This window comes from Thamnophis sirtalis, unplaced genomic scaffold (genome assembly GCF_051295495.1).
Source record: "Thamnophis sirtalis isolate CommonGarterSnake01/CBP01778 unplaced genomic scaffold, rThaSir2_p1.2 scaffold_4, whole genome shotgun sequence".
Taxonomy (NCBI): Eukaryota; Metazoa; Chordata; class Lepidosauria; order Squamata; family Natricidae; genus Thamnophis; species Thamnophis sirtalis.
This window is the reverse complement of record NW_028261384.1, coordinates 122,684,074-122,711,109: the sequence shown is the minus strand read 5'-3', so window position 1 is coordinate 122,711,109 and position 27,036 is coordinate 122,684,074. Positions and strand designations below refer to the sequence as shown.

General features: G+C 44.3%; 1 protein-coding gene across 1 annotated transcript in view; it reads right to left on the bottom strand.

Annotated features, from left to right (window-relative positions):
- The window catches only part of LOC106542533 (integrin alpha-D), a 64,021-nt gene extending 44,664 nt beyond the window's left edge, over nt 1–19,357 (bottom strand). Inside the window, exons 1-13 of the mRNA XM_087714684.1 lie at nt 19,336–19,357; nt 17,320–17,425; nt 16,572–16,675; nt 14,776–14,840; nt 11,828–11,942; nt 11,248–11,378; nt 9,101–9,234; nt 8,470–8,623; nt 7,979–8,129; nt 6,899–6,972; nt 3,752–3,884; nt 2,013–2,161; nt 226–360 (exon numbers count right to left, since the gene is read on the bottom strand). Coding sequence (XP_087570810.1) covers nt 226–360; nt 2,013–2,161; nt 3,752–3,884; nt 6,899–6,972; nt 7,979–8,129; nt 8,470–8,623; nt 9,101–9,234; nt 11,248–11,378; nt 11,828–11,942; nt 14,776–14,840; nt 16,572–16,675; nt 17,320–17,425; nt 19,336–19,357 — 1,473 coding nt within the window. The remainder of the gene's footprint in view (nt 1–225; nt 361–2,012; nt 2,162–3,751; nt 3,885–6,898; nt 6,973–7,978; nt 8,130–8,469; nt 8,624–9,100; nt 9,235–11,247; nt 11,379–11,827; nt 11,943–14,775; nt 14,841–16,571; nt 16,676–17,319; nt 17,426–19,335) is intronic.
- Between the last annotated feature and the right edge of the window lie 7,679 nt (nt 19,358–27,036).

Here is a 27,036-nt window from a genome sequence, read left to right as displayed (position 1 = left end):
GGTCACAAATAATCTGGGAAGGTCCATTGAAACTTCAAATAATCATGAGTTGTAAATTGAGGACTAGCTGTAATAAAAGTAACAGTTTTCCCTCAATTTTTCCTCCCCCTGATTTACAGCGTACACCTGGCAATTTTGAGCAGATGTTGGAAATTATAGGAACTCTAGAGCTGCCCATCTTCAACTATCGTTTATCCGTGTTTCATAAATCCAGAAGTTTCTTACCTTAAAAAGACAGATGTGAACCCTTCCTCCTGCAGTGGCATCATAGTACATGGGAGCTCCAATCAGAACTAAATCTGTGCTTGTGTCTTGATTGAGGTCCACTGAGCATAGAGTTGCTCCAAAGTAAGAACCAACCTATTGCATCAAATAACCATCTCTTAATTTCATTCTACTTTAAAAAAAGAAAAATGGGTCAAGGCCATTATTTGCATGTTTCATGTTCTAATTGCAGCAGCAGAGATGTTACCGCTGGGTGCAAGAAGTATTAGGTTTTTGAAGAGTCTAATATTTAAGCCTTCAACCATATGTTGTGAAGGATGCGGGCAATAAAGGAAAAAGGTATTTTCAGATATTTAATGCCCCTCTCCTTAGTTCTTTGCAACCCTACAAAATCAACTGTATTAGCGATTGGCAGCTGAACTGATTTGTTTCTGGCAGCTCAACCAAAACCAAAGTGAAGATTTGTTTATCTTTCAGCTATGAAGCCTTCTACAAAGCTGTGAAAAGTTCCTTTTCCCATCAGCAGGAATTCTCACCTCTCTCGAAAGGGATTAACCAGCAGAAGGACCAAAATTTCAATCTGGAGCCTAAAATTAAGTATTTTATAGCCTGGCAGATCCTGGTATTTTGGGATTGCCAGTCCCATCATCTCATCTTTATTGAAATTATGGAACTTTTATATCAACACAGGAGACATGTCAAGAAGATTTATATATAGATTGACAGATGCACTGCATAATAACATCTGAACATTGTCAGCTGCCTCTGAACTCTGATCCACTCTCAGTCCATTGGGAGGCTGAGGGAGAGAAAAGATGTAAGATTTGAACCTGAAGATAGCAATAGTTAGACTTATATACCGCTTCATAGGGCTTTCAGCCCTCTCTAAGCGGTTTACAGAGTCAGCATATTGCCCCCAACAACAATCCGGGTCCTCATTTTACCCACCTCGGAAGGATGGAAGGCTGAGTCAACCTTGAGCCTGGTTGGATTTGTACGTGTGCTTTCAGCTGAAGTAGCCTGCAGTGCTGCATTTAACCACTGCGCCACCTTGGCTCTTAACAAGATATGCGTGAATATACAGGTAGTCCTCGACTTAGTCATTTCTTGAGTGACCATTCAAAGCTATAACTGCACTGAAAAAAGTGACTTATGACTGTTTTTCACATTTATGACTGTGGCGTCATCTCCATCGTCAGGTCCAAATTGGACATTTGGCAATTTGCCTGTATTTGCAGTGTCCCGGGATCATGTGATTACCTTTTATGATCTTCTAACAGGGAAAAGGTGGGAAGCCTGATTCACTTAGCATCCGTGTTACTAATTTAACAAACGCAGTGTTTGTCCCAAAGGTGCTTTTTTTCAAGAGGCAACTGGACTTCCTTGTTTTTATTTGAAGATGTTTCGCAAGAAGCTATTATAAATCCTTCTATTCCCCACTGTCCAGTCAGAGATGAAGAAGCTTCTTGGATGAGAAGCGATACATCTTCTAAGTAAAACAAAGAAAGCCCATTTGCTTCTTGGAAAAAGCATCTTTGGGACAACCATGGCCTGGATGACTAAGAATCTCCATAGACAAGCGCAGGGATTCACTTAACAATTGTGGTCAGCCTCGCTTAGCATTGGAAATGTCAGGCTCAATTGTCGTCGTAAGTCGAGGGCTATCTGTATGGGACCGTGAACCTTTGCCGAATAGCCCACATTTTTGAGTGATGTTTTTGGGTGGAATCTGATGCCCATCCAGGCTCTCTTCAATTCTTTTGGAGCTCTTTTATCTCCGTTCATACCTGTTCCCCGACTGCCTCCATCTTCAGCCGCCATTCCCTACTCAGGGCTTCATTCTCAAAGTAGACGACTTTGCCGATGTGATCATAGCGAGGAGCTCCCACAACCAGACCATTCCTCCCGTGGAACCGGACAGGCTGAGAAGAATAGCCTAAAGGGGAAATGAGACAGCTAAAGGCTTAGAATAACTTTATTGTCACTTCCAGTGGTGAGCTTCCTTTATTTTTTTTTTAACTACCGGTTTGCGTGTGCGCGTGTCTGCACGTGATGCTTCTGCGCATGTGCAGAAGCATCCAGGCGGCTGGGCGGAGCCTCCTGCCACTGCTACTACCAGTTCACCCGATCCAGGCCAAACTGGGAACAACACCATCTCTGGTTACTTTGAATGTACACTAATCGGCATACATTAAAATGCAATTCCGTTGCCTACAGCTCTCAAAGGGTCACACCTCCCAATATACACTACATCAGAGGTGTCAAACTCAATTTCATTGAGGGCACATCAGGGTTGTGTTTGACACACGGGGGCTGGAGTGGGTGACCAGCCAGCTCAATGTCTTTCGTATCAGGGGGCACCTGTGGTGGCCCAAGCATTCTGCCAGTGAAATGGGATCTGTTTTCACCTGTGACAGCCTCCTGCAACCCTCTGCCAGCAAAAACTGAGCTCGGGAAGGCCATCTGCAGCCACCCTGAGCTCTGTACTTTGGAGGGCCGCCTGCCCTCCCTCCCTCATTCCTTACCTGTTGTTGAAGGAAATGGGCCATCTGCACACATGTGCGCAGTGTATGGCGCCTGTGTGACACTCTGCCGAGAGGCTGGAGCATCACATGCGGTGAGTGCGCATGCATGCACAGTGTGCATGCCCATGCTGCATGCCCAGCTCCCGTTGCAGCGTACCGGTTGCAACGGGAGCCAAAATCCTCTACTGGCATATACCCACATGTATTATATGACATAGAGAAGCAACGTATTCTCTATTCGGATGTATTTATGTATTTAACCAATTTCATTGTATTTATTTTGTACAATGACAATAAAGACTATACTATGTATACATGCACATAGCGAGATATAATAAACAAAATAACTCACATGATGATAAAGGACCCTTTGAACTTACAATCAAGCTTGGGACAGGTCCGTGTGTGGAAGATAATTATCTAAAAATGCAGATAAGGTAGTCCTCGATTTACAACCATTCGTTTAGTGACTGTTTGAAGTTACAATGTCATTGAAAAAAGTGATCTATGACCATTTTTCACACTTGCAGCATTCTCATGGTCACATGATCAAAATTTGGATTCTTGGCAACTGGCATGTACTTACTACATGCCACGGTCATGTAATCACCATTTGTAACCTTCCCAGGTTGGCTTCCGACAAGCAAAGTCAAGGGGGGTGGGGGTGGGGGAAAGAGATTCACTTAACAACCGCATGAGTCGGTTAACTGCTGCAATCATTAAATTAACAACTGTGGCAAAAAAAGTTGTGTGCAATTCTCTTAACAACCACCTTGTTTAGCAACAGATATTCTAGTCCCAATTGTGGCTGCAAATTGAGGATTACCTGTAGTGAACTTGCTTCCTGACACTGAACTAAATGGAAAATCGTCAACTCTGCTAGAAGAAAGCCTTGCATAGTCCAAAATAACAGAGAGTTTAATTATGATAATTTCAGTAGAATTATTCGAAAGAGGGATAGAACATAATGGAGGGTATGAATTCTGGGTGGTATTTCTTACCAAGATAGGAATTACTCATATCTTTGAAGGTGCTGGAGATATTAATGAATTTTGGGTCTCGGTTGCTGGTTTGATACAGAAGTAATCCTCCAGACCAATCATAGGCTCCCACAGCTCCAACGACAGGGCCTAGCTAAATCACAGCAAAAAGTTAGAGTAGGACTATAGGATCATCGTAGTGGGGGGTGGAAATAATGTCGGACCCACCACAACTTGAACCTTTAAACAAAAACGATCCTTGGCTCTATTTCTTGAGACAGGTATAGTTTATTAGAGATCAAGTGTTTTGCAGTAATGCAAAGCCAGAACTGAAAATTACGTGCCCAAATCCCTAATTCTATTTCGGCAAGATGTTTTAATAACGGTCAGTCTGAGCACAGTTTGGCATGCAGCCCCCTTCTTCTTCCAGCTGGGTGACCTTGAAGCAGCATCTTGGGGAGGTACAGCCCTTACTTTCGTTTCCCCAAGCGTTCCCAGCTTCATTCCCTCTCCCCACAGTTCATGGCAGTCTGGAGCAGCAGAGCGCAAGCAAGCATAAGGTAGCAGTAGACAAATGAAAAGTTAGTTTTAAGAAAAGATTAAGTTCTTACTGTTGCAGGTTGCTACAAATAGATCTTAATTTAGACTGGTGGCTTAGCAAATATTTCTTTGGAGCTATCACAGATCCCGCAAAATGGATTTATGACCTGGATTTGAAGTTCTCATATCCAGGTGCGTGTGTGCACACACACGCACACACACACACACACACACACACATCCCAATCACATATTTTGGGCAATATATTTGCATTTATGACTGTTTTGCAATGTCTTACAGTCAGGTGACTGCAATTTACAATGTTTTTGTCAGAAACCAGTGTTTATTTCTGGTTTCTGGCAAAAATCAACCCCACAACAAATACCCCATGAGTTCACTTAACAATTGCTGAGTTTGCTTAACAACCATGGCAAAAAAGGTCGTAAAACAGGTCCAGTCACATGGTGATCCATTTAAGAGAGTTATAACTGGCCCAATGCCAACCTTCCATGGCTAAGACAGGACCTGAACTCTCTGTCTCCTATTTTCTAACTTGATGCTTTAACCCTCTAGGCCTGTGACGGCAAACCTTTTTGATCTTGCGTGCCAAAAGCGCACGAGAGAGACACCCAGCGCGTGCATGCCCCCACCATAATGCAATGTGCATGTGACACCCCGATGCCCCATCCCCTGTGCATGCATGCACAACTCCATATGCTCCCCCTCCCCCTGCACATGTACCCGTGACCAGCCACCTGCATCCTGTTTTGCCTAGCAGGCCTCCCTGAAGCCTCCTGCAACCAAAAACAGGGCACGGAGGTGCGCTGCACCCCTCTCCCGTACTCCCCATATCTCCCCCGCATGCACACAACCGGTTCCACCACAAAACTGTGTTCGACTAAACCACGCTCGACGAAACAGCATAGCTGATGTCATCAACAGCACGACAACAGCGCGGAGACAGAAGCACGCTGCAAACGCTAAACCTAAAATTAACCTCTAAACCTAAACCTAACTCCCCTAAACCTAATCCTAAACCTAACCCTAAACCTAACCCTTAACCTAACCCTAAACCTAACCCTAAACCTAACCCTAAACCTAACCCTTACCTTAAGTTGAATCGGCTTGCTTTCAAAGCGCTATTTAAAGCACCCTTCTTTCTCCGTGCTCGCTGTTGTCGCCCTGTTGATGACGTCAGCGACGCGATTTAATCAGGCGCGGCTTAGTCGAGCGCGGCTTTGTCGTGCCATGCACACAACCTCCCCCCGCCCCCTGCGCACGCAAGCGTGTCTCCTGCATGCATGCCAGAGACCCAAAAAGCTGGTCGGTGGGAGGTGCGCAGGCATGTGTTGTGGAGCTGAGCTGGGACTACCCCTCGCATGCCCGCAGAGAGGGCTCCATGTGCCACCTGTGGCATGTGTGCCATAAGTTTGCCATCATGGCTCTAGACCAAACTGGCTGTAATTTCCCTCCATTGCTGTCTCACATACCTTTTTCTTAGAAAAAAGATGCATTTTTATAAGACATTTCTGCAAAGCTAAGCTATCTCTGGTGATTTCAGCAGGATTGTTCAGTCTGGATACTGGTCATTTTGAGCAATGTTCCAATGTAGGATTTATTACTGTAAGATTTCGGGGGGGGGGGTTCTTAGAGAAGACAGGGATTGTTATTGAAAGTAGGAGAGAGAAATGGCAGAAAGGGGAAAAGTGGGGACAGGACATTCATTGCCCACCATTAAGAGTCTACTAAGATATTGTCTCCAAGAATGCAGTGGGTGGAAGTTCATCAGAGGAAGAGCCAGTCTGTAAATAAGGAGGAATTTCCTGACAGTGAAAATAATTAATCAATAGAACATCTTGCCTCCTGGAATTGTGGGTGCTCCATCACTGGAGGTTTTCAAGGAAAAAATTAGACAATCATTTGTTGGGGATGGTATAAAGACACACACTTTTGAAGAAGGACTAAAAGACCTCCAAGGTCTCTTCTAGCTCTATGTTTCTATGATCCACGCTGGGCTCTGTAGAAAGTTATCACCCAGCCCTCTCCCAGAAAAATGAAATATCCTAGGAAATATTGAAAAGGCAGAATATTTCTCTGGATGTGAAAAGAAAGAAACGTGTTTTAAAAGACAGAATAGCTTCCTGTAGCTTCCTGTCCATCCCCACTTTGTCAATAGGCCATTAAGAAGGCCAAGCTAGTCCACTTTACATAATAAAGACTTCTCCACTTCAGCCCCAGGGGGATGGGATTAAAGCATGATAATATTGGCCCTTTACTCAACTGACAACATGGCATCTGAGAACTCAACCAAACCTGGATTCAAAACGCAGCCTAGAGAGTTGCCCCTGCATGGGCCCATGGGAGTCTGACAACCAATCAGAATACAAGATCAAGATCAAAGGCCAGAGAGGGCATAAAACCAGGGACTCAGCATCTCAGCCCTCCCTTCTCTTCTTCTCCACCAATATTGAAGCATGTGATCACCTTTTCTGTTCAGGACTCAAGCCATGTGGTTCTGTCCACCAATAAACCATCTTTCCAAGCAGCCTCCACGTCTCCAGTGTCTTTTCCCCCCACTTGGAACTGAACCCAGAAGGACATTTCTTTCAACAGCTCAAAATCACTCACCGGAGTCAGCAGGGCACTCAAACCTTCCTGGGACATTTCCATCTGGAAGGAGCTGCTACTCTGGAACTGGGTGCCTATGGGGAGACACAACGCCAGCAGGCAAGCAGGACAGAATGCCATCAGTAAGGATAGAGTAAAATTGCATGTTCTTGTGGTGGCCCGCCAGCAGCCAATGGAGCTAGCAGCAGAGTCGGACAGTGAGGGGGTTGGGGTGGAGCATGGGCCAGTCTTGGAGGCTGGGGAAGGCTCTGATGAGGGCTCTGCATCTGAGGCAGAGATGGGGCTGAGGCCATCTGGCAGTGATCAGGTGCCTACGGAGCTAGACAACAGTGAGGCAGAGGAACAGCTGAAGCCTGTTCCCAGTGTGCCCACGCCCAGAAGAAAAGAACAACCCAGAAATCAGGTAGACTTGGAGTAAAATCACTGGTGGAAGGTGATTCCCCCCCCCACATTGGAAATAAAAGAGGAGTGAAAGGGGAGTGGGCTTTTGCACAAAATAATTCGTTCGTTCGGTTGTTAGATTTGTTGCAGGAGTGTGAAGATCTGTCTGTGAACCTCGGAGACTCTGTGCCAAATTTTTCCTTGCACAGCATCTCATTGGGAAAATATTTACATGGCAGCTTTCCAAGATAGATAAGGTCTGTAGTCATAAATATTCCTTTGAAAGACTGTTTGCCAGGCCTTGCTGAATGTGAATGAGAGGAATTCACATTCGTTTAATAAAAGGGGTTTTGTCGGGACCAGGACTCTGCCTCGTGCTTTTTGGGGAAGCCTAGATCAGAACAGTTCTTCCTTCAGTCCGTAAAACTGACAGATGTATAATTGAATAAATCAATACAGAGTTTTCAATCTAGGCACAAATGGCTAGTTTCAAACCAGAAGCTTGATCAGACCAGTAATACACAAAATCGTAAGAAATACATCACAAATGGATCATTCTGCTATTCTCAGAGTTACACCTCCTGCCTTCATCCTTGTTTCAGAAAAAAACTTTGTATAGGAACTTGCCTCAGGAGGGATGCTAGGAAATAGCCAAAAAAATGGACCTGGGATTGTCTCCTTAAAAAGTCCCAAAGTTACCTTCAATTGCAAAGATTTTGTTCTGTAACTGATCCTGGATGCTTTTCAAAGCATTAAAGTTATTGACTCTGAAAACGTGCTCATCGTCTGGCTCAGAAGCTATTTCTTTCAGTTCCTGCTGGACTTCGATTGTTGAAAACGCGTCACCAACCTTAACATGGGAAAAGAAGGAAGGGTATTTCAGACACAGTTGTTGCAACTGGCAACCATACAGCGTGGCGGAGAAATGATGTGTACCAAATTCATTCTGGTAATGAGCCCAGGGTTCAGATAATTCCTAAATCTAATGGTCTGCATATACTGTTGTAATCTAAATTGCAAGGAGCTGTGGATTCAATTTTGGGTAGAAGGTTTGAACCCCAAAGAATGACATCTGCCCAGCTGCCTGTGACTATTTCCAATAAGGATGATGTGGGCCTTTTGGTGGTCAATGTAACTGAAATACAAGACTGATCATATTTGGTCACTGAGACTCCTAAGAAGATTCTCACCCCAATGGCATAACGGATGATCCCAGATTGTTCAGCTTCTGGTATCACCTCCCAATACTCAGCAGCATCATTCATCTTGCTTCCATCAGTTATCACAATAAGGATCTTTATAGCCTCATTCCGGGATCCTTTTTCTGCAATAAATAGTTCCCTCCTTGAGAAGAAACGGGAAGGAAGAATGAACAGTGATTCAGCTACTTAATATTTTTTCCAAGAATATTGACCAGTGGAAAGGAGGGTGAGGAAAAGAAAAGAGGGAAGAGGAGGAGGAGGAGGAGGGGGAGGAGGGGGAGGAGGAGGAGGAGGAGGAGGAGGAGGAGGAGGAGGAGGAAGGAGAACAAGATGAAGGTGGAGGAGGAAGAAGAGGAGGAGAAGGAGGAGGAGGAGGAGGAGGAGAAGGAAGGAGAAGAAGAGGAAGAAGAGGAGGAGGAGAAGAAAAAGAAGAGGAGGAGGAGGAGGAGGAGGAGAAGAAGAAGAAGAGGAGGAGGAAGAAGAAGAAGAAGAAGAAGAAGAAGAAGAAGAAGAAGAAGAAGAAGAAGAAGAAGAAGAAGAAGAAGAAGAAGAAGAAGAAGAAGAAGAAGAAGAAGAAGAAGAAGAATTACAGTATTTTAGTGGGAGGGGCAGAACATACACAACTTTGCGGATGCCTGTGGCTGTTTTGGTATATCCATACAGCTGCTTCACTTCCATTATAAGGTGTGCAGGGTCTTGACTTTTGAAATTAAAATGTTCTCTGAAGTCCCCTGAAAACTGCATGAGAGCAAACTGGTGCAAGGAAAGAAGCACATGGTTATTATGTTGCAGTCTGCCTGCATGGTGGTATGGAAACATACCGTTTTGCAGCACTTTTATTTTGACTATGGCAGGTCTACCCAGGTCACAAACAAACTTAGTCATCTTCTCCAAATTTAGAATATAAATGGAAGCATAAGAGGATCCTTTGCAGAAGAATTATTATCCCTTCTCGATGCTTAAAGGAAATTGTATTGGGAAATTATATTGACTGGGCCAATTCAGTACTGCACTGCTTGCTGTTCTAAGAGACTTATCATCTAAGGCAGTGGTCCCCAACCTTTTTATCGCCGTGGACCAGTCAGCCTTTGATAATTTTACCGTGGCCCGCTGAGCGTGCGCAGGGGTGGGGGGCGTTGTTCGCGACGACACATTGATTGCGTACCTGCGTGGGGCTCTCTTCCCTGGAGCCTTTGCGCACGGCCCAGGAGCTTTTGCGCACGGCCCAGGAGCCTTTGCGCTGCAGCAATCATGTCCCCCGGCCGCTGCAGCGATCATGGCCCCCGGCCGCTGTGCGGCCCGGTGCCAGGTACTCCACGGCCCGGCACCGGTCCGCGGACCGGGGGTTGGGGACCACTGAACTAAGGCAGTAATGGCGAACCATTTTTTGGATCCCATGCCAAAAGTGGGAGAAGCTATGCACGCGTGACCAGCAACCCCCACCCCCACTTTTGGCATGTTTTTTTTTGCCCTCCCCAGACTCCAGAGGCTTTCTAGGAGCCTGGGGAGGGTGAAAACAGCCTCCCCCGCACCTCCCCAGATGCCCTCCGGAAGCCTCAGGAGCTTCCCTGAAGCCTCTGGAGGGCGAAAAACAGACTTACGGGGAACATAGAAGCTCAGGAATTGTGACTTCCGGTTTGTCTGTAGAGCAGATTTTTGAACGCCGAAGCCTTCAGGAGGCTTCCCTGAAGGCTCTGGAGGGCGTAAAATGGCCCTTTGGCCAAACCGGAAGTCCGTTCCCAAACTTCCAGTTTGCCCGTAGGGCCGGTTTTTCATGGAGCCTTCAGGGGCCTTCAGGAGGCTTCCCTAAAGGCTCCGGAGGGCACAAAACGGACCTACGAGGAAACGGAAGTTACTTTCGTGCTTCAAGGAAGCCTCCAGAGGGCGAAAAACGGCCTCAAAAGAAGACCGGAGTCAGCTGGCCAGAACATGCATGTGCACTGGCCAGCTGATAGGGCAACACCTCACATGCCCTGACAAATGGCTCCGTGTGCCACCTGTGCCATAGGTTCGCCATCACGGATCTAAGGCTTTAAAAAACCAAGATAAAATAACATTTCACAATGATTGTGAGTAAATGTCATCTTAAACCTGACTGAAGCCCTGCCATTTTTATTATAAAGGTAAAGGTTTCCCCTGTCCATTCGTGTCTTCTTCTCATCTCCGTTACTTAGCCAAGGGAGCCAGAGTTATCCACTTCCATGGTCATGTGGCCAGCATGCCTATGTTCCGAGACACACAGAACACTGTTACTTTCCCACCGAAGTGGTACCTATTTATCTACTCACATGCTTTCAAACTGCTAGTTGGCAGGAGCTGGAGCAAGGAACAGGAACTCACCCCATCTCCACAGCACTCAGGATTCAAACCTCGGCTGTCAGCTTTCCAGCTGACAAGCTCAGCATTATTAACCACTGAGCCATTGTGCCCAATCAATATTATAAATGGTATAAATATATCAAATTTTCCCCACTGCTTCCCAGAATAGCAGAGACAATCGCTTCCTGAGCAATAAAGACACAGAAGGGTTTAGCAGGGTCTTATCACGCATCACAGAATAATAGAGTTGGAAGGGGGCTTGGAGGTCTTCTCGTCCACCCCCCCTGCTCAGGCAAGAGGTCCTGTATCATTTCTGACAAATGGTTATCCAACATCTTCTTTGAAACGTCCAGTGTTGGAACATTCAAACTTCTGGAGGCAAGCCACATCAATGGAGAATTTGGCAAGGTGGATCCTCCCCATGGCCCTCTCCCCATGGCCCCTTACCAATGTATCTTTGCCAGAGAGATTCTTGATGAGCTCAGAAACAAATTGCTTCATCTTTTCAAAGTCTTCTTCCCAGATACTGGAAGAGCCATCAATCAGGAAGGCAATGTCGGTTGGACGGTGGGCGCACTCTGACGGTAGATATATGGAGAGAAGGACAGACATGTATTTAAAGGACCCATCATGCTATTCCCATTCCAGGCCCATTGATAGCAACCTCCACTGCCCACCATGGTGTAGTTTAGATAAGGCTTTCATGCAACACTTTTTATTAAGAGAAGGAAAGAGCAGACTTAATTGCCTATTAAGTATAAAATCACTACTGATTAACTTTGGCACATTTTGGCTGCTATGTCCCAGATAGAATCCAAGTCCAGACTTCGCCTTTTTCCTTCCCTCCTTCCCTTCCTTTTCTATCCCTTTCTCCTTCCTTCCTCCTTTCCTTCTTCTCATTCCTATCTCCCTTCTTCCTCTTTCCTCCTTCTCTTCCTCTTTATTCCTTTTCCCTTTCTTTTCTATCTCCTTCCTTCTTTCCTTCCTTCCTCTCCCCCTTCCCCCCCATCTTTTCTCCAGATTTTACCTTGCAATGATTCTGGAAAATGTTCCTTTTCTTGAAGATTTTGGTCCAACAAAAAGCAGTAGCCATTTACATACATATTTTCCCCACAGGCCCGGTGCACTGTAGGGCCACAGACCTTAAATAAACAGAGATGGAAACCAGAGTGATTTAAGAAGGGAGAGGGGGAAGAGGAGGGGGAGAGGTGTAGAGGGAAGAAAGGAGAGAGAGGGAGATGGAGGGAAGGGAGGAAGAGGGGCAGGGGAGAAAGAAGGAAGGAGAGGAAAGGAGAGGGAAGAAAAGTGGGAGGGAGAGAGAGGGAACGGAAGGGAGGAAGAAGGGGAGAGGAGGAAGAAGGAAGGGGAGGGAGAGGGAAGGAGAGGAGGAGGGAGGGGGAGAGCAGTAAAGATGTTCTCAAGTGGAGCTTGATCCCTTCCTGGCAAATTTATTATCTTGGAACAACAGAAGTTTTCTTCCAGGATGTGAGGTCTTCACAATTTAGCTTACAGCAAAAACCCTCACTTGGGCAATTCCTTTGTGTCTGATGGCATGTTACAGGCAAAGCAGAAGTCAACAAAATACCTTGTCAAACCCTTAATTCATTATCTGAGAAAATACATTAATTCCAATTTTAGCTTTGCCTCCTATTTTGGCATTATGAATAAACTTTTAGGGCTTTTTTGAGGCTTATATAACGGTATGTAATATTAACATCCCTTTCCTTGCCAAAAGGCAACTTAAAAATAATACTGTACATACCTACATTCTTGACTAGAATTTTATTATTCTTGACCTGGGTTTAAAACACACTTCTGGGGAAAAAATATGTGGGGGAGGACATTTACATTGAAGGAGTCCTATTGGTGGAATATTTTCTATAAGGAACAATAGGTTTTTGCAGCTGTGAATTTTGAAATTTGGGAATGCTGGGTAAAGAATTTTAGCTGGTGGTATGCTTTTAGGTAAGATTTAAAGCCATTACTGCCTCTTTTGTTAGCTGTCTTGATAATATTTATCTTTCAGGGATCAGGGACAATATTATTATCCTTCCTTCCCTCCCCCCTCCCTCCCTTCCTCCCTTCCTCCCTCCCTCCTTCCTCCCTTCCTTCCTTCCCTCCCCCCTCCCTCCCCCCTCCTTCCTTCCTTCCTTCCTTCCTTCCTTCCTTCCTTCCTTCCTTCCTTCCTTCCTTCCTTCCTATCAGGCATTGACCACTTCTCCTCCCATCAAATAATATAAAACAAGAGTTAAAATCTTCATACTTCATCTAACTTGAAAAGCTTTGCTGAAAATATCTTAACAGTCTTCACAAATTATGGTAATTTCCAGATTAGTTTATCCCCAGCAAATTCTGTCAGCCCTATTTCCAAAACAAAGCAAGCAGATACAGCATGTAGTCTAGCTAGCAAAAATATCGCTTGATATTTAAATACCAGCAAACCTAAAAAAAAAATAGTTACGGCAAAAGAGAGCAAAGGCAGACAGGAAGAGGAAGAAATACAAAAATATCTGTATCTCTTCTCTTCTCTCTCTCTCTCTCTTCTCTCTCTCTCTCTCCCCCCCTATCTACCATGTATTCCCAAAAATAAGACCCAGTCTTATTTTCTTTTCATCCTCAAAATATGCACTAGGTGTTATTTTCAGGGGATGTCTTACATTAGGACCACTGCAGCCAGCCCTCCCACGTCCCGACCCCTGTCACTTTGCTGGCTGACTTGTTCTGGCCGCTCACAGTGAGATGCCGCCTGGTTTGTTGCACCATTTCACTGCTCTCGGCTGCAGGCTGTGTGGTGTGTGGCGCCATTATGTGTGCGAGCTGCAGCAGCCTCACAATGTGTCACATGGCCTTTTGCCACAAGCATCAGCACCAGTGCAATGAGCCACGTGGTATCCACACTGCAAGTGGCCACAGAAGAAATTGGGCAGCCATGTGACAGGGGTCGGAGTGTGGGAGGCTTGGCTACAGGGGTTCACCGACAAATGCGCAATAGACATATGTGCGCCGACAAAACCACGACGGACAAATGAGCGCCGTCAAAATCGCTAATTGATTTTCAACAATAGCGCACTGACAATTGCGTGACGACAAAATCGCGCCAGTGAGTAAACCTAACCCTAACCCTAACAGTAATTTTTTCGATTTTATTGTGCTTGTCATTGCGCTTTTGTCATCGGGATTTTATCATCGCGAATTTGTCGGCGCAATTTTGACGTCGAGTTTTAAGCAGCGCTATTTTGTCGCCACGCATATGTCTATCACGCAATTGTCGGGTCACGGGCTACAGGTGCTAAGGTAAGTGGGTGTAGGGAGTGAGGGGCAGATCCCATACCTTGATTTTTACACATGCGCCTCACCCTACCTTGTACAACCATACAGTGGGACTGAGTGGGCGGGACTTAACTAGGACTTACTTTTGGAATAGAGCTTATCTACTATTATTAGGCTCAGGTGTGAAAATTGGGCTAGGGCTTGTTTTCGGGACTGTCGTATATTCAAGGACCTTTTCGGAGACTTTGGAAACAATTACTATTATTTAGCATATGATGAGAGCATGAAGGAGCCGCAATGGTGCAGTGATTAGACTGCAGTATTGCAGGCTAACTCTGCTGACTGCCAGCAGTTCGATCCTAATCAACTCCAAGTTGAGTCAGCCTTCCACCCTTCCTAGGTTGGTAAAATGAGGACCTAGATTGTTGGGGACAATATGCTGACTCTGTAAACCACTTAGAAAGGTCTGTAAAAGCACTGTGAAGCGGTATATAAGTGCTATTGCTATGCCCAATCCCAAAGGGAATAATCTTTCATTATTCCAGCTTTAATCCTTTAACATAGATTATAGTAGCAGAAATGGAAAGGAGGACACCAGGAGCTTCCCTCCTATGTTCTGCACTATTAAAGAAATAATTTGGTGGTAGGAATGATATACACTAGTTCATTTCATGGTTTGGGAGCAGTGTGTATTTATATACCTACCAGGACCTGATCATTCTGGGCAACCAAGGTCAAGCCAAAGGACATATTGAAAGCATCTCTTGGTCCTATAAGAAATATACAGGGATGAAGATGATGCCATTATCCAGTGTAACTGGAGCAACTCCAGCATAAATACCTACCTGCAAGTGTATAACTTTTTAAAAATGCAGGAAAGATTCTGAATACCATATTTTTTGGAGTATAAGATGCACAGGAGTATAAGACGCACCAAGATTTTGAAGAGGCAAATTAAAAAACGTTTTTGCACTCTACAGACCTCCCAAAAACTGGTCGTTTAAAAAAAGGGTATGAATACCCTTTAGGAGACTTGTAGAGTGCTCCTGGGGGGCAGGGGGATGAAATTGAGCAAAAATCGGCCTGTTTTTCACTCATTTCTGCCCTTCCAAGCCCCAGGAGCACTTTAAAAGCTTCCTAGAGGCTATGCATGGCCATTTTGGTGAAGGGGGTGGGTTTTGGGAGGCAAAAAATGCTGTATTCAGTGTATAAGATGCACCCAGATTTTCAGCCTCTTTTTTGAGGGAAAAAGGTGCATCTTATACTCTGAAAAATACAGTAATTCATTTCAACCAAGAGCCTTGTGTAGCTCAGCCAAGGTTTAAAGTCTTTGCTGTAACACAGCTGACCATTTTACTATATACTATAGACTAGTATACGTATAGTATAGTATAGTATAGTATAGTATAGTATAGTATAGTATAGTATAGTATAGTATAGTATAGTATAGACTAGTATACGTATAGTATAGTATAGTATAGTATAGTATAGTATAGTATAGTATAGTATAGTATAGTATAGTATATATAGTATAGTATAGTATATATAGTATAGTATAGTATAGTATAGTATAGTATAGTATAGTATAGTATAGTATAGTATAGTATAGTATATGCATATAGGGTGTGTGTGTGTATGTATGTATGTGTGTGTGTATGTATGTATGTGTGTGTGTATGTATGTATGTGTGTGTATATATATATATATATATATATATATATGTATGTATATATATATATATATATATATATATATATATATATATATATATATATATATATATATATATATATATATATATGTTTTATTTGTGCTGATAAATAAATAAAGGGAGACTAGTATAGATCTATTTCAAGCTATTTAGCTCTCATCAGCTAGCCTTAACCTTACTGGGATTCGAACCTGTGCTGTATTGCATCTTAGGCAAACTTCTTAGCCATTATGCCACAGGTCTCCTCCTTATCAGCTGATGCAATATATATATATATATTACTATACTATACTATATATATATAAAAAATACGTGGTAGCTCAGTGGCTAAGATGCTGCGCTTATCGATCAGGTCAGCAGTTCAGTGGTTTGAATCCCTAGCGCTGCCAGCTCCTGTTACTTGCCCCAGCTTCTCCCAACCTAGCAGTTCGAAAGCATCTAAAAATGCAAGTGGAAAAATAGGAACCACCTTTGGTGGGAAGATAACAGCGTTCCATGTGCCTTTGGCATTTAGTCATGCCAGCCACATGACCACAGAGACGTGTTCGGACAGCGCTGGCTCTTTGGCTTTGAAACGGAGATGAGAGCTGGGAACAACTAGCACATATATGTGAGGGGAACCTTTATCTTACCTTTATATCTGACCATAACTTACTACCCTTTGCTCTCACCCCCTGTTCTTCTGAATTTCTGTGGAAGTGCAATTTCTTTCCTCTGAAAAGGAGTAGAATTGAAATTCCCAACCCATTCAACCATACAGCTAGGAAATTGAAGGGTTCTTCAAACTTACTTGGAATGGTAATCACTTTACAGTCACCCAAAGGATAAGTGCACTGGTAGAGTTTGCCCATTTCATTCGCCCATCCTTTCTCAAATGGGGCCCCAACAAGCACCCTGGTGGGGGGGGAAGGGGGAATAGAACAGAAGGATGATTAATATTTGCACAACACATCTAACATGACTGGCTGCTGACAAAGTAGTATAGGCAGGAGTAGCAAGAGAGGAAAGAAAGCAGTTAAAGGGTGATACTGATGAATTGTCAAAATATGCAGAAAATATTATGCGGATCTGGGGAAAATATGAGAGATGGGTGGATAGGTAATTGATGATAGATGATAGATAGATAGATAGATAGATAGATAGATAGATAGATAGATAGATAGATAGATAGATAGATAGATCACAGAGTGAGAAAGATTATAAATAATACAATAAGTAACATAGAAATACAAAGATTTTCACAGGTATTTTATTGGGATTTGCCTGGTGAGTCAATGGAGATAGACTAATATTATCCTAGCTCCACTGTCAGAGTCTTCAGAGAGGATCTGAAACTGAGCTGAATCGATGTCATGTATTAATATATAAGTTTCTGTTCCACAAAGATCAATGCCTGAACAACTAGTGACTGTCTCCAAGAAACAGGAATAAACACTGCAGGCAAGGAAGAAGTAAGGATAGAAAATGAGAATTGAAACAAGCCAGCATGAGCATTGCAAGGAATGTAAAAACTAAATTAAAAATCCATTTCCTCTTACTTATTCTTAATCTGGGAGATACTTGTGCCAAAACTCTGACTTTGGCCTTCAAAGATCATTGGGGCATCCACATCCACACTGAATCCGTAGCACCAGTGCACCCACACTGTTGGAGATAAAGAGACTTTCACTGAGCCTCTTAAAATCACACATTTTTCCTCAAATTATATTCCCTCAGGAAGAGAGAACTAGAAGGAGAGGGTAGAATGATGGATTTAAGGAGGCTCAGAATATTATCTGGAATGACCCCCCCCCCCTTGCAGAATCAGGAATATGAGGGTTCTCCAAGCTTGTGGGTTGGTCTCAGAATGTTTCATTACCAGGCTAGGTAACATCTTCAGTGGAGATTAGGGATGTCACTGTCCCCTATTTCCAGAGGTGGTTTAGACCGGTTCAGCTGAGTAGGTAGCAACTCGGCCATCCACGCACCTGAACCGGTTCTATTGGCACCGCCATCTTGTTTTTTGCTTCTGCGCATGTGCAGAAGCCATTTTTATACTACTGCGCGTGTGCGCGCCCGAAGCACATCCCTGAGTGAAACAGCAATAAAAGAAGCTGAAACTCACCCCTACCTATTTCCCCATTTTAAACCTGCCGTCAGTGGTGTATTAACCATTAAGCCTACTAAGCACGTACTTAGGGCACCGGGCCCAAGGGGGCACCAGAAAGTTGAGAAAGAAAAATAAACTCAGTGAAGATTTGTACGGTGTGTACAAAGGAGGGGCACCAAAATTTGTCAGTGCTTAGGGCACCAGTGAGCCTTAATCTGCCACTGCCTACCGTACATAAAAGGGGTGTCAGAAATGATAGCCAGAATCCTCCAACCCCTAGGAATAACAATAGCCCACAAACCCACAGCCGCACACATACATAACAGTTGTGGTGGCCTAAAGGTGGAGCTCTTACCTCACAATCAGGAGGTTGTGAGTTTGATCCTAGGTAGAGGCAGATGTAGGGTCTCCTGCTTGGGCAGGAGGTTGGACTAGATGACCAGCAAGGTCCCTTCCAACTCTGCTAATCTGTTACACTCTGCTAGAAATATCCAGAACCAAAGACAAACTACAAAAGGGTGAAAGAAACGATGTAATTGACAAGATCAATTGTAACCATTGCAACAAATTCTACGTGGGACAAATACCACATCAACTATAAAATCAAGATCCACAAACACTGGCTGGCAGTCAAACACCACAATCCCAAATCTTTAATCTCTACGCACACTGACACCAAAGAGCACCAGTTCAATTGGAGCAATAAAAAAAATCATAGGCCAAGCTACCACCCACCACGCTTGTGAGTTCATCGAAGACTGGCACTCCACAAGCAATTCCATCAACAGACACATTGGCTTACAACCAGCCTACGAATCCCAGGACCCAAATCAACCACGTAGCCAACCAGGGACAGCTGACTCCCCTGAAGATGTTACTTAGCCTAGTAATAAAATGTTCAGAAAGCCATTCAGAAGCTCGGAGAACAAATCCTCATCTTTCACTTGAGCTACAGTTATTCACCACTATTATAAAATTAGGAATATATTTGATTGCAGGGTAGGCTAGTAGCGACAAAATAAACCCTGTAGATGTGAGTAAATCTTTTTTTAAAAGAAAATTTTAATGTTGGCCATTTCACAGATGAAATACCCCTTTAGCTGCCTGGCGCATTTTGATTTCCTCGTTTAAAAAGGAGAAGCAAAAAAAAGTGGTTATTATAAATTGCTTTTCCCTGTGGCATTGTTAGCACAGGTAGGTGTGTTTTTGAAGCTGGTGATTGTCTCTCAAGTCAATTTGCCCCCGATTGCAGCTAGTGACTTTTAAAGAAGTAGGAGCAGAGCTTTTTAAACCAACACCTAAGAAAAGAAATGCTAATTTTGTGATTAAAAGACGCTGAGGTTTGCAGCTAGACTTTACGAGTTTTTTTTAATGTTTAGGCTCTTAATTAGGACAAAGAGATTGGTGAGATAGGGAGGGGGGGTCCCCAATTAATGCCCGGATTTCCCTTGCTTGGGACACTCACCTGTGCCCAGGTAGAAAAGCATCGCTGGAAAATCCATCCCTGGAAGGAATTAGTTTGCAATCAGGTTGGTTCCCAAGGAAAGAAAGATAAGAAAAATCTTTGAGGGACCTTTATAGGGAATTTGCAATCGGGTTTAATCTGAGAGAGGTTTTATTTTTATGTTGAGAAGGAAGTCCAGCCCTCAAAGGACAGAGAAGGCGTGGGAACAGATGCTAAGCAGGTTGAGAAGCTGAGATATGCTAGAGGATTTTGGTTCATTACCAAAATGTGGTTTAGAATTAGTGTGACTAAATTAAAACAGGAGGGAAGCTTTCTTCTTCTCTACTCTTTGTTTCCCAGAGACTTAACTCACATTAAAACTATTTTTTGTTTAGCGAAGGCATAGATGTGCTTTGTTTCATTGTTTCAGTTTCAGCCAAAACAATGGAAAGTCCAGGAACACTTTAAAGATTAACAGATTTCAGAATGTAAGGTTTCATGGACAGCATCCAGGCAGAGACTGAAAATATTACCAATAGGTAACAAAAAAAAATGCCGATTGGAGTAGCATGACTATCCTGGTCCATTAGATGGCAGCAAAGACATTGATAAAAGTATAAATCCTTACTGCCATCTAATGGATAATTTGAGGTTTTCAATCCAAATACTATAGGGCAATCTTAATTTTATGAGAATGCCATTGCAACACTCACACAAACTTTGCTTATTTTAAAAAGTTTAGCTGATCTTTATGATTACTCTGTCAACCCTGGAGCCATTTTCCCCTTCCACCTTCAGGGCTGCCACAGCGGAGCTGTGGGAACAGAAGGGGGGAGGTAGAGGCAGCTGGGGGATTGTAGCCAAAATAACATTCTTTCCTCTGAGAACCAAGGACTTTCCCACCAGGTGCAAGGAGGTGGGATCTAAGACCAAGTGACCCTTGGACTGTGACCTGATTGGACCATGTGATGGACTGCAGGAGCAGGGGAAACAAAACTTTACTTTTAACTAGGGGGAAACACGAGGCGGATTTAGAGTTGGGTTTCTTCAGATGTGCCAGTACGGCATACCCAGTATTGGGTTGCAGGTAGTACGCCCCGGTACGGATGCACTGGAGCCTGCCCAGAGCACCGGGTACCATTGCGGTTCAGTGCTCCGGAGGGCCCACCCTCCCACCTGAGTTCCTTACTGTGTTTTAAAGGTGTCGGTGCTTCTGTGCATGTGCATAGCACATACAGTGCCTGTGCAACACTCAGCTGAGCAGCTGGAGCATCACAGAGGCTTGCTGAAGCGTTATTAGAAGATACAGCGCATGCACCCACTGCGCACATGCATGTGGGTGACGCCGGGGCCGTTCCAGCCATACCTATTGGAACGGAATCCGGAACCCACTACTAGACCGTGACCCGACAAATGCGCTCACGACAAAAGTGCACCAACAAAACCGTGGCACTAAAACCGCAACATCATCAATGCGCCAACAACAGCGCGCCGACAGAAGCGCGATTTAAGTTAAAGTAAGGGTTAGGTTTAGGGTTAGGGTTAGGGTTAGGTTTAGAGCGCGCTTCTGTCGGCGCCCTGTTGTCGGCGCGCTTCAGCACTCATTTGTCGGCACAGTCTAGAACTCGTGGTTTTGTCACCGTGGTTTAGTCGAGCGTGCTTTTGTCGGGCGCCCTTTTGTCGGTGAACCCTACTAGACATACCTAATAAATCTATACTTTGAGCAAATTGCATGCCTTGGAGTTTTGTTTCCATTGGGTGTGTTACTTGGAAGCCTGACGTACTCATTGCAATCAAGCAAAGCAGCTAAACCTGTGGTAGTAAATCTATGTCATGTGGAACCTTCTCTGCTGACACGTGAGCCATCACCACAGCCAGCTCCACCACGCATGCACGCGTGCCCCCCACCGGCCAGCTGATTTTCAGGGCCCTGCTGCATATCTGGGGGGAACTGGGTGCATGTGGGAGATGTGCATTCATACATGGGGGCAGGTGGTCACACACACATGCATGGGGATGGGGAGCATGGGAGGAGGTGCGACATGTCCCTGTGCCCTGTTTTTGGTCCCAGGAGGTTTCAGGGAGGCCTGCTAGGCCCAAAACGGGGTGCAGGGGGGGGTCGCACATGCATGTACAGGGGCTTGGGGTCGCACACACATTGCATTATGGGTGCGGGCATGCATATGCATATTGTTGTGCACACACGCACACTTTGGACACCTGATGACAAAAAGATTAGCCATCACTGAGCAAAACCTTTGATAAAAGTAACAAGGGAAGACAAAATTTAAAAAACAAGTGAAAATCCTTGTGAAACTGTCAGTACAGAGCACAAATCACTGTGGTATTGCTCTTCTAACCAGCAGAAACATAAACCAGGATTTAGTCACATTGTCAGCACTGGTGATGTGACCTAGCTGGGTTATGAAACATCTGCAATAACATCATCATAGAAACATAAGGCTGGACCTTGGAACACTTCTAATCCAACCCCCTACTCAGGTCTCATACTATTCCAATCAAAGGCTTGACCAATCTCATCTTGAAAATCTCCAATGATAGGGCAAGCACAACGCATAGCTGTCAGAAATCCTTACTTCTAGGTTGTTAACAAGTTTCCACCTATATTACTTCTTGTTCTGTCCATTGGTGTCCTAGAAAATACGTCAATCCCCTCTTCTTTTGTTGGCCCTTCAAATACTGTGTTGCAGAAAATGACAGGCTTTAGACTTCTCAGGATATAGGAAAGGTTTATTTGGCAGCCAGGTTCAGAAAGCTAGCCCAGGGCCTAACATTGCAAATTTTGAACCACCTTCATTATCAAAGCACGCGTTCTTATACATTCTCAAAGGCAGCGTAACACAGAAATACTTAACTCATTTCCTATTGGTTACCTTGAGGAAAAAGCCTTATAAGGAGATGGGCTCTTACTTCTCCTTTTGTTACAGGTATGGACTACGTGTCATTTATCTTTATCTGAACCTTGTGGTTTGGACTTTTGACATAGGGACGTTGGCCAGAACATCTTGTGGTTAGAGAATGATGACATTTCTTTTAAGCAAGCTTCTAACTATCCTTTTTATGCCATGTCTTCATTCTTATACTTTTAATCCGTATTTTATTCTACTTTAACTGGAAGACAGTTATCATGTGTGCGTCCCCTCCTTTTCTCCAATTGGCTAGGCCTACGAGGGTCCCTCAACGTTTGTCATAAAATTTAGCCTCCAGACCCTTAATCTTCTTTCTTGCTCTTCTCTGCATACTTTTGAGGTTTCAAATATTCTTTTTGTATTGTCGTGACCAGAATTGCACGCAACATTCCAAGTGTGGTCATGGTTGCAAGCAAACATGATTGTAAGCAAACGTGCTCAGAGAACATCAAAAACTCCCAAGTTCAACCCTAAGCTACTAAGAGTCTCATTTTTTGGAACCTATCTCTAACCTGGTTCTTGGGTCTTGCTACAGTGAAGCCCTCAGCATTATACCTTGCTGCTGATCACTTTCTTTTTCTCTTTATTTCTAAGCTTTCTAGTATTAGAGCAGGTGTTCTGATCCAGCCTTAGCAGAACCAAGAAACAGAACCCCTTGTCCCGAAAAAAAACCACCTCTTTATTTAAGTAGTGTGCATTCATGGCATTCATACACAGAAAAGTCCAGGCAATAATCCTTCCAAGGGTTAACTGAAGTACAGACCTTATCAGTTCTTGGATAATTGCCAGGCTGGGAGCTTCCAGCCACAAGGGTGTAAATTAAACTCTCTCAAGCAGTCTCTGAGACACGAATCACCTTCTATTTATTCCCCAACTAGGGAGGGCCATGCTCGGAGCTCAATGTGTTGCCTTTCTTCCTGAGTCAGATCCTGGTATTCAGTTGTTCTCCTCTCCTGACAGCTCTGCGCATACGTGCCTCTGTAACAGGTCCCAGCTGTTCTTCTTCCCCACTTATCTCTGACTCAGAAGGTAGCTGGGAAATGTCGAAATGCCAGACGACCCTGGCGCTATCTCTGCTTCTGACACAGAAGCATCCTTCAGAGCCTTCCCCAGACTCCAGGACTGGCCCAAATTCCTCCCCAACCTCATCATCATCCACATCTGGCAGTCCATAACAGCAGGGGTATCAAACTCGATTTCATTGAGGGCCGCATCGGGGTTGTGTTTCACCTCTGGGGGCCAGGGTGGGTGTGGCCAATTCAACATCACTCATGTCTGGGGCACCTGTGGTGGCCTGAGCATTCTGCCAGCGAAAATGGGCTCCCGAACTCTGGCCTTCTGCAACCCTGGAGCTGAGGACGACTGTGTGCAACCCTCACAAGCTCCACGTTCACTGGAAGAGGCACCACTGGTCCTTTGCTGTTTTCAGCGCGGCCCCGCAGGCCAGATCTAAGCACCCCACAGGCCGTATCTTGCCCTCTGGCCTTGTGTTTGATACCCTTGTATTAAAGCCTTCCCCAGAGAACCAGGTCTTCCCAAAATATGCCCAAAGTATGATAATTTGAACTTGGTTGTCTGTGCTTTGAATGAGAACTCTAGGTAGCGATAAACAAGAACATTTGTAACTCAGGGTTGAAATGAGGGCTTCTTAGTGCTTGCTGAGTTTGGTTGTTTTCTTGCAAACGTTTCATTACCTAACTAGGTAACATCATCATGAACTACCTCGGAGAGACAAAGGAGCCTAAAACTGGAGGTTGATTTGTTTGATGATACACTTCTTTATTTTCTTAACTGTCCATGTTAATTTCAGACACTTCTCTCACATCAAAATTCAATATACATAATGGTTGAATAACTGTGGTCCACACACTGAAGTATTTAGTAGAAGAAATTTTAATTGGAGTATTTACTGTATTCCTCTGATACTTTAGATACATAGAAAGAAATGTTTACATTTGCTCTTACCATAAAATATGTTTATTATTAGAGAATATGTGTAGTTTAGGGTCAAAGTGTGGGGTCCCTGTTGCTCTCTGACTTTCGTGGTTTTCTTTCAGGCATTTCATTACTAAACTAAGTAACATCACTGGTGCAATATATTTATTACAACTGGGCTGAAATTATTCTAAGTGACCCTTGAAATGAACTTTTATTTTTTCACAAAACGAAATGGCGCCCAACTGATCTGAAAGGAAGCACTCATGCCAAGAAAGAAACAATCTGTCATTTTACAGCTTGCTCACAACCATAGATGTGGCGAACTCAAGTATGCTGACCCTGTTTCTCTTACTGGTAACACTTTTTAAAATAAAGTTTTGCCTTTCCTGTTATTTAGCTGTCAAGAAAGGTGATGAAAGCTTTGCCTTTTGTTTTCTCACTCAGCATAGGTGGCAAAGTGGTCATTGTGGTATTAACATTTCATGAAAGGACTATCACACACTATCTCTATATTTTAGCAGAAAGGGAGGGGGAGATAGAAAAATAACTAAGAAAACTTTTTAAAGATTGTCTCAGCTCCTAACTGTGGTGCACAAGTGAATTTACTCCAATATATTTCAAAAACCATGACAGGATAATTTGGGGAAGCTGATATTGTCTTCCTCTTATTTTCTGAAAGAGATTTCTCTCTGAGGGGTTGCAACCTTAGTTTATCACCATCATGATCCCAGTGACTTGTAATTTTTGTATGTATTATATGCAAAAAAAAATGCTGAACGGAAGTTCAGGAAATACAGCAGGGTAGCCATCTTAAAACATGAAGCAGGGACATTGGCTGCAGGCAAGTGTGGGATTCAGCCGATTCGGCGAAACCAGATGCTAATTTTACATCTGGCTCACCAAACTGGTAGCAAAGACTAGCTGGCCCTTCCCGCCCTGCTCCTCCCCTCCCAGGAATCTTCGTGCGGCCCATTTTGGATGCCAGGTAAATGCAGGGCCCACGTGGAGGCTCTGGTAGAGCGAAAGACAGGCCTCCTGGAAGTTCCGGAAGTCCAGAAACATGCCCATTTCAGGCCTCTGGAGGGCCTCCGGAGCTCGGGGGAGGCCATTTTTGCCCTCCGAGGCGCTAAAGGGTTGCCTCCAGAGCCTGGGGAGGGCAAAAATCCCCCCCCCCCGTGGTGCAGGAGGTCAAGTAGGCCACACCCACCATGGCCACACCCACCATGGCCACACCCACCCAGCAATTGGGCAGCAACCGGGGACACAAGATTAAGATGGCAGCATGATTAAAGACCCACCATCTTTTATCGGTATCACCTAGTTGTGTTATATTGCACTATGGGAACCCTCATCTTGAATTTTTTTTTTTTACCCTTCCCTGAAGAGAAGGAATTTGAGCAATTTCTTACAAAAGCCACATGAAAAATAGGACCACATGAACCGAAAGTTAATTCTCTCAGCCAAAAAAAGCCACATCCTCACTTAGTTTCTGTCCTGAGAAGAATTTCCTCTCGGTTATTTTCTGCTATTCTAGTGAGTCCTTTCCTAGTTCTTTCTTTTTATAGGAAGATCAATACAAACCTTTACCATAAGGCAGAATGTTCAGAAGTTTAAGGATAAATCGAGGTTAATTAGTGAGAAACTCAAGGTGAAGCCCGGCAATAATTTTACATAGTGGTAAAAATGGTATGTCTTTGGGAGAAACAGATATTTGGGAGAAAGGGATAGGACAGGAGGATTGGAATTATGGTAGATACTATTCCAATCCTTTCCCATCTGCACTGGCTGCCAGACTCCGTTCGAAGTGCTGGTTTTGTTTATTTCTTATCCCAGCTTTGTTACTTTATAAGTAACTCAAGGAAGCAAACTACATGATTACTTTTTTCTCCCTCTATTTTCCCCACAACAACAGCCCAGTAGGGTAGGCTGTGAAACAGATTGGCCCAAAGTTACTGAGCGCCCCCCCCCCAAAAAAAAACACAACTTATGAGTCCTCCTTGTGTCAGAAAAGTTTTGGCCGTCTCTTTCAACACCAAAAAAATCCACATTGGAGAACAGCTTTCCAGTTGCCTGGATTATGGGAAGAACTTTATCGAGAACTCAACTCTGACAAAGCACCACTCAGTACTGGGGAATTCTGGGAGTTGAAGTCCACCCAGCTTAAAATTGCCAAGGATAAGAAACATTGGTCCCTGATGACCAAAATATTGTCCAAGCCACAAGCTAATAGTATTTTTTTCAGGGGCAGTACTAGTCAACTGCAGAATAAATGAGTAATATCTTTTTTTGTGTAATATTTGAGGAATATATGACTTGCCCATCTCTTTGACTCTATTCCAACACTTTATGTCATAAATACCCACCCTGCAATTCCCTAATTGGGCTTTGCTGACCAAATGTTGCCCAAACAACAGCCTAATAATTATTCTTTTAGGTACAGCATTAGTTAATCACTGCACATCAAACAAGGAACTAAATCCAATCTGTGGGCCAGATGCCATAAGGTCCACAACCATAGAGCACACTCCTAGAGCGGCCGCTGCTGGAAGAATTGGAAGCCAAATTCTGGAATTTGGAAGCCGGAGAAGTTAGGCTTGAAGCGCGGCGGTGGCAAAAGTGGCAGCGGTGCCCTGGCTCTGCAGGGAGAGCTGGGCCAGGGCATGGTGAGGCTGGGAGGCATGCAAGCTGGGGGGCAGAACAGGTGCTTGCGCAACCACCCTTTCCAGCCGGGCAGAGCTCCATGCACTGACCTAGGGGGTATCCTGAATGTGCCAAGCCACGGAAGCTGGGGAGCGGGCAGAGTGCCCCATGGCTTGCCACCTTAGGGATACCCCCTAGGTCAGTGAATGGCGCT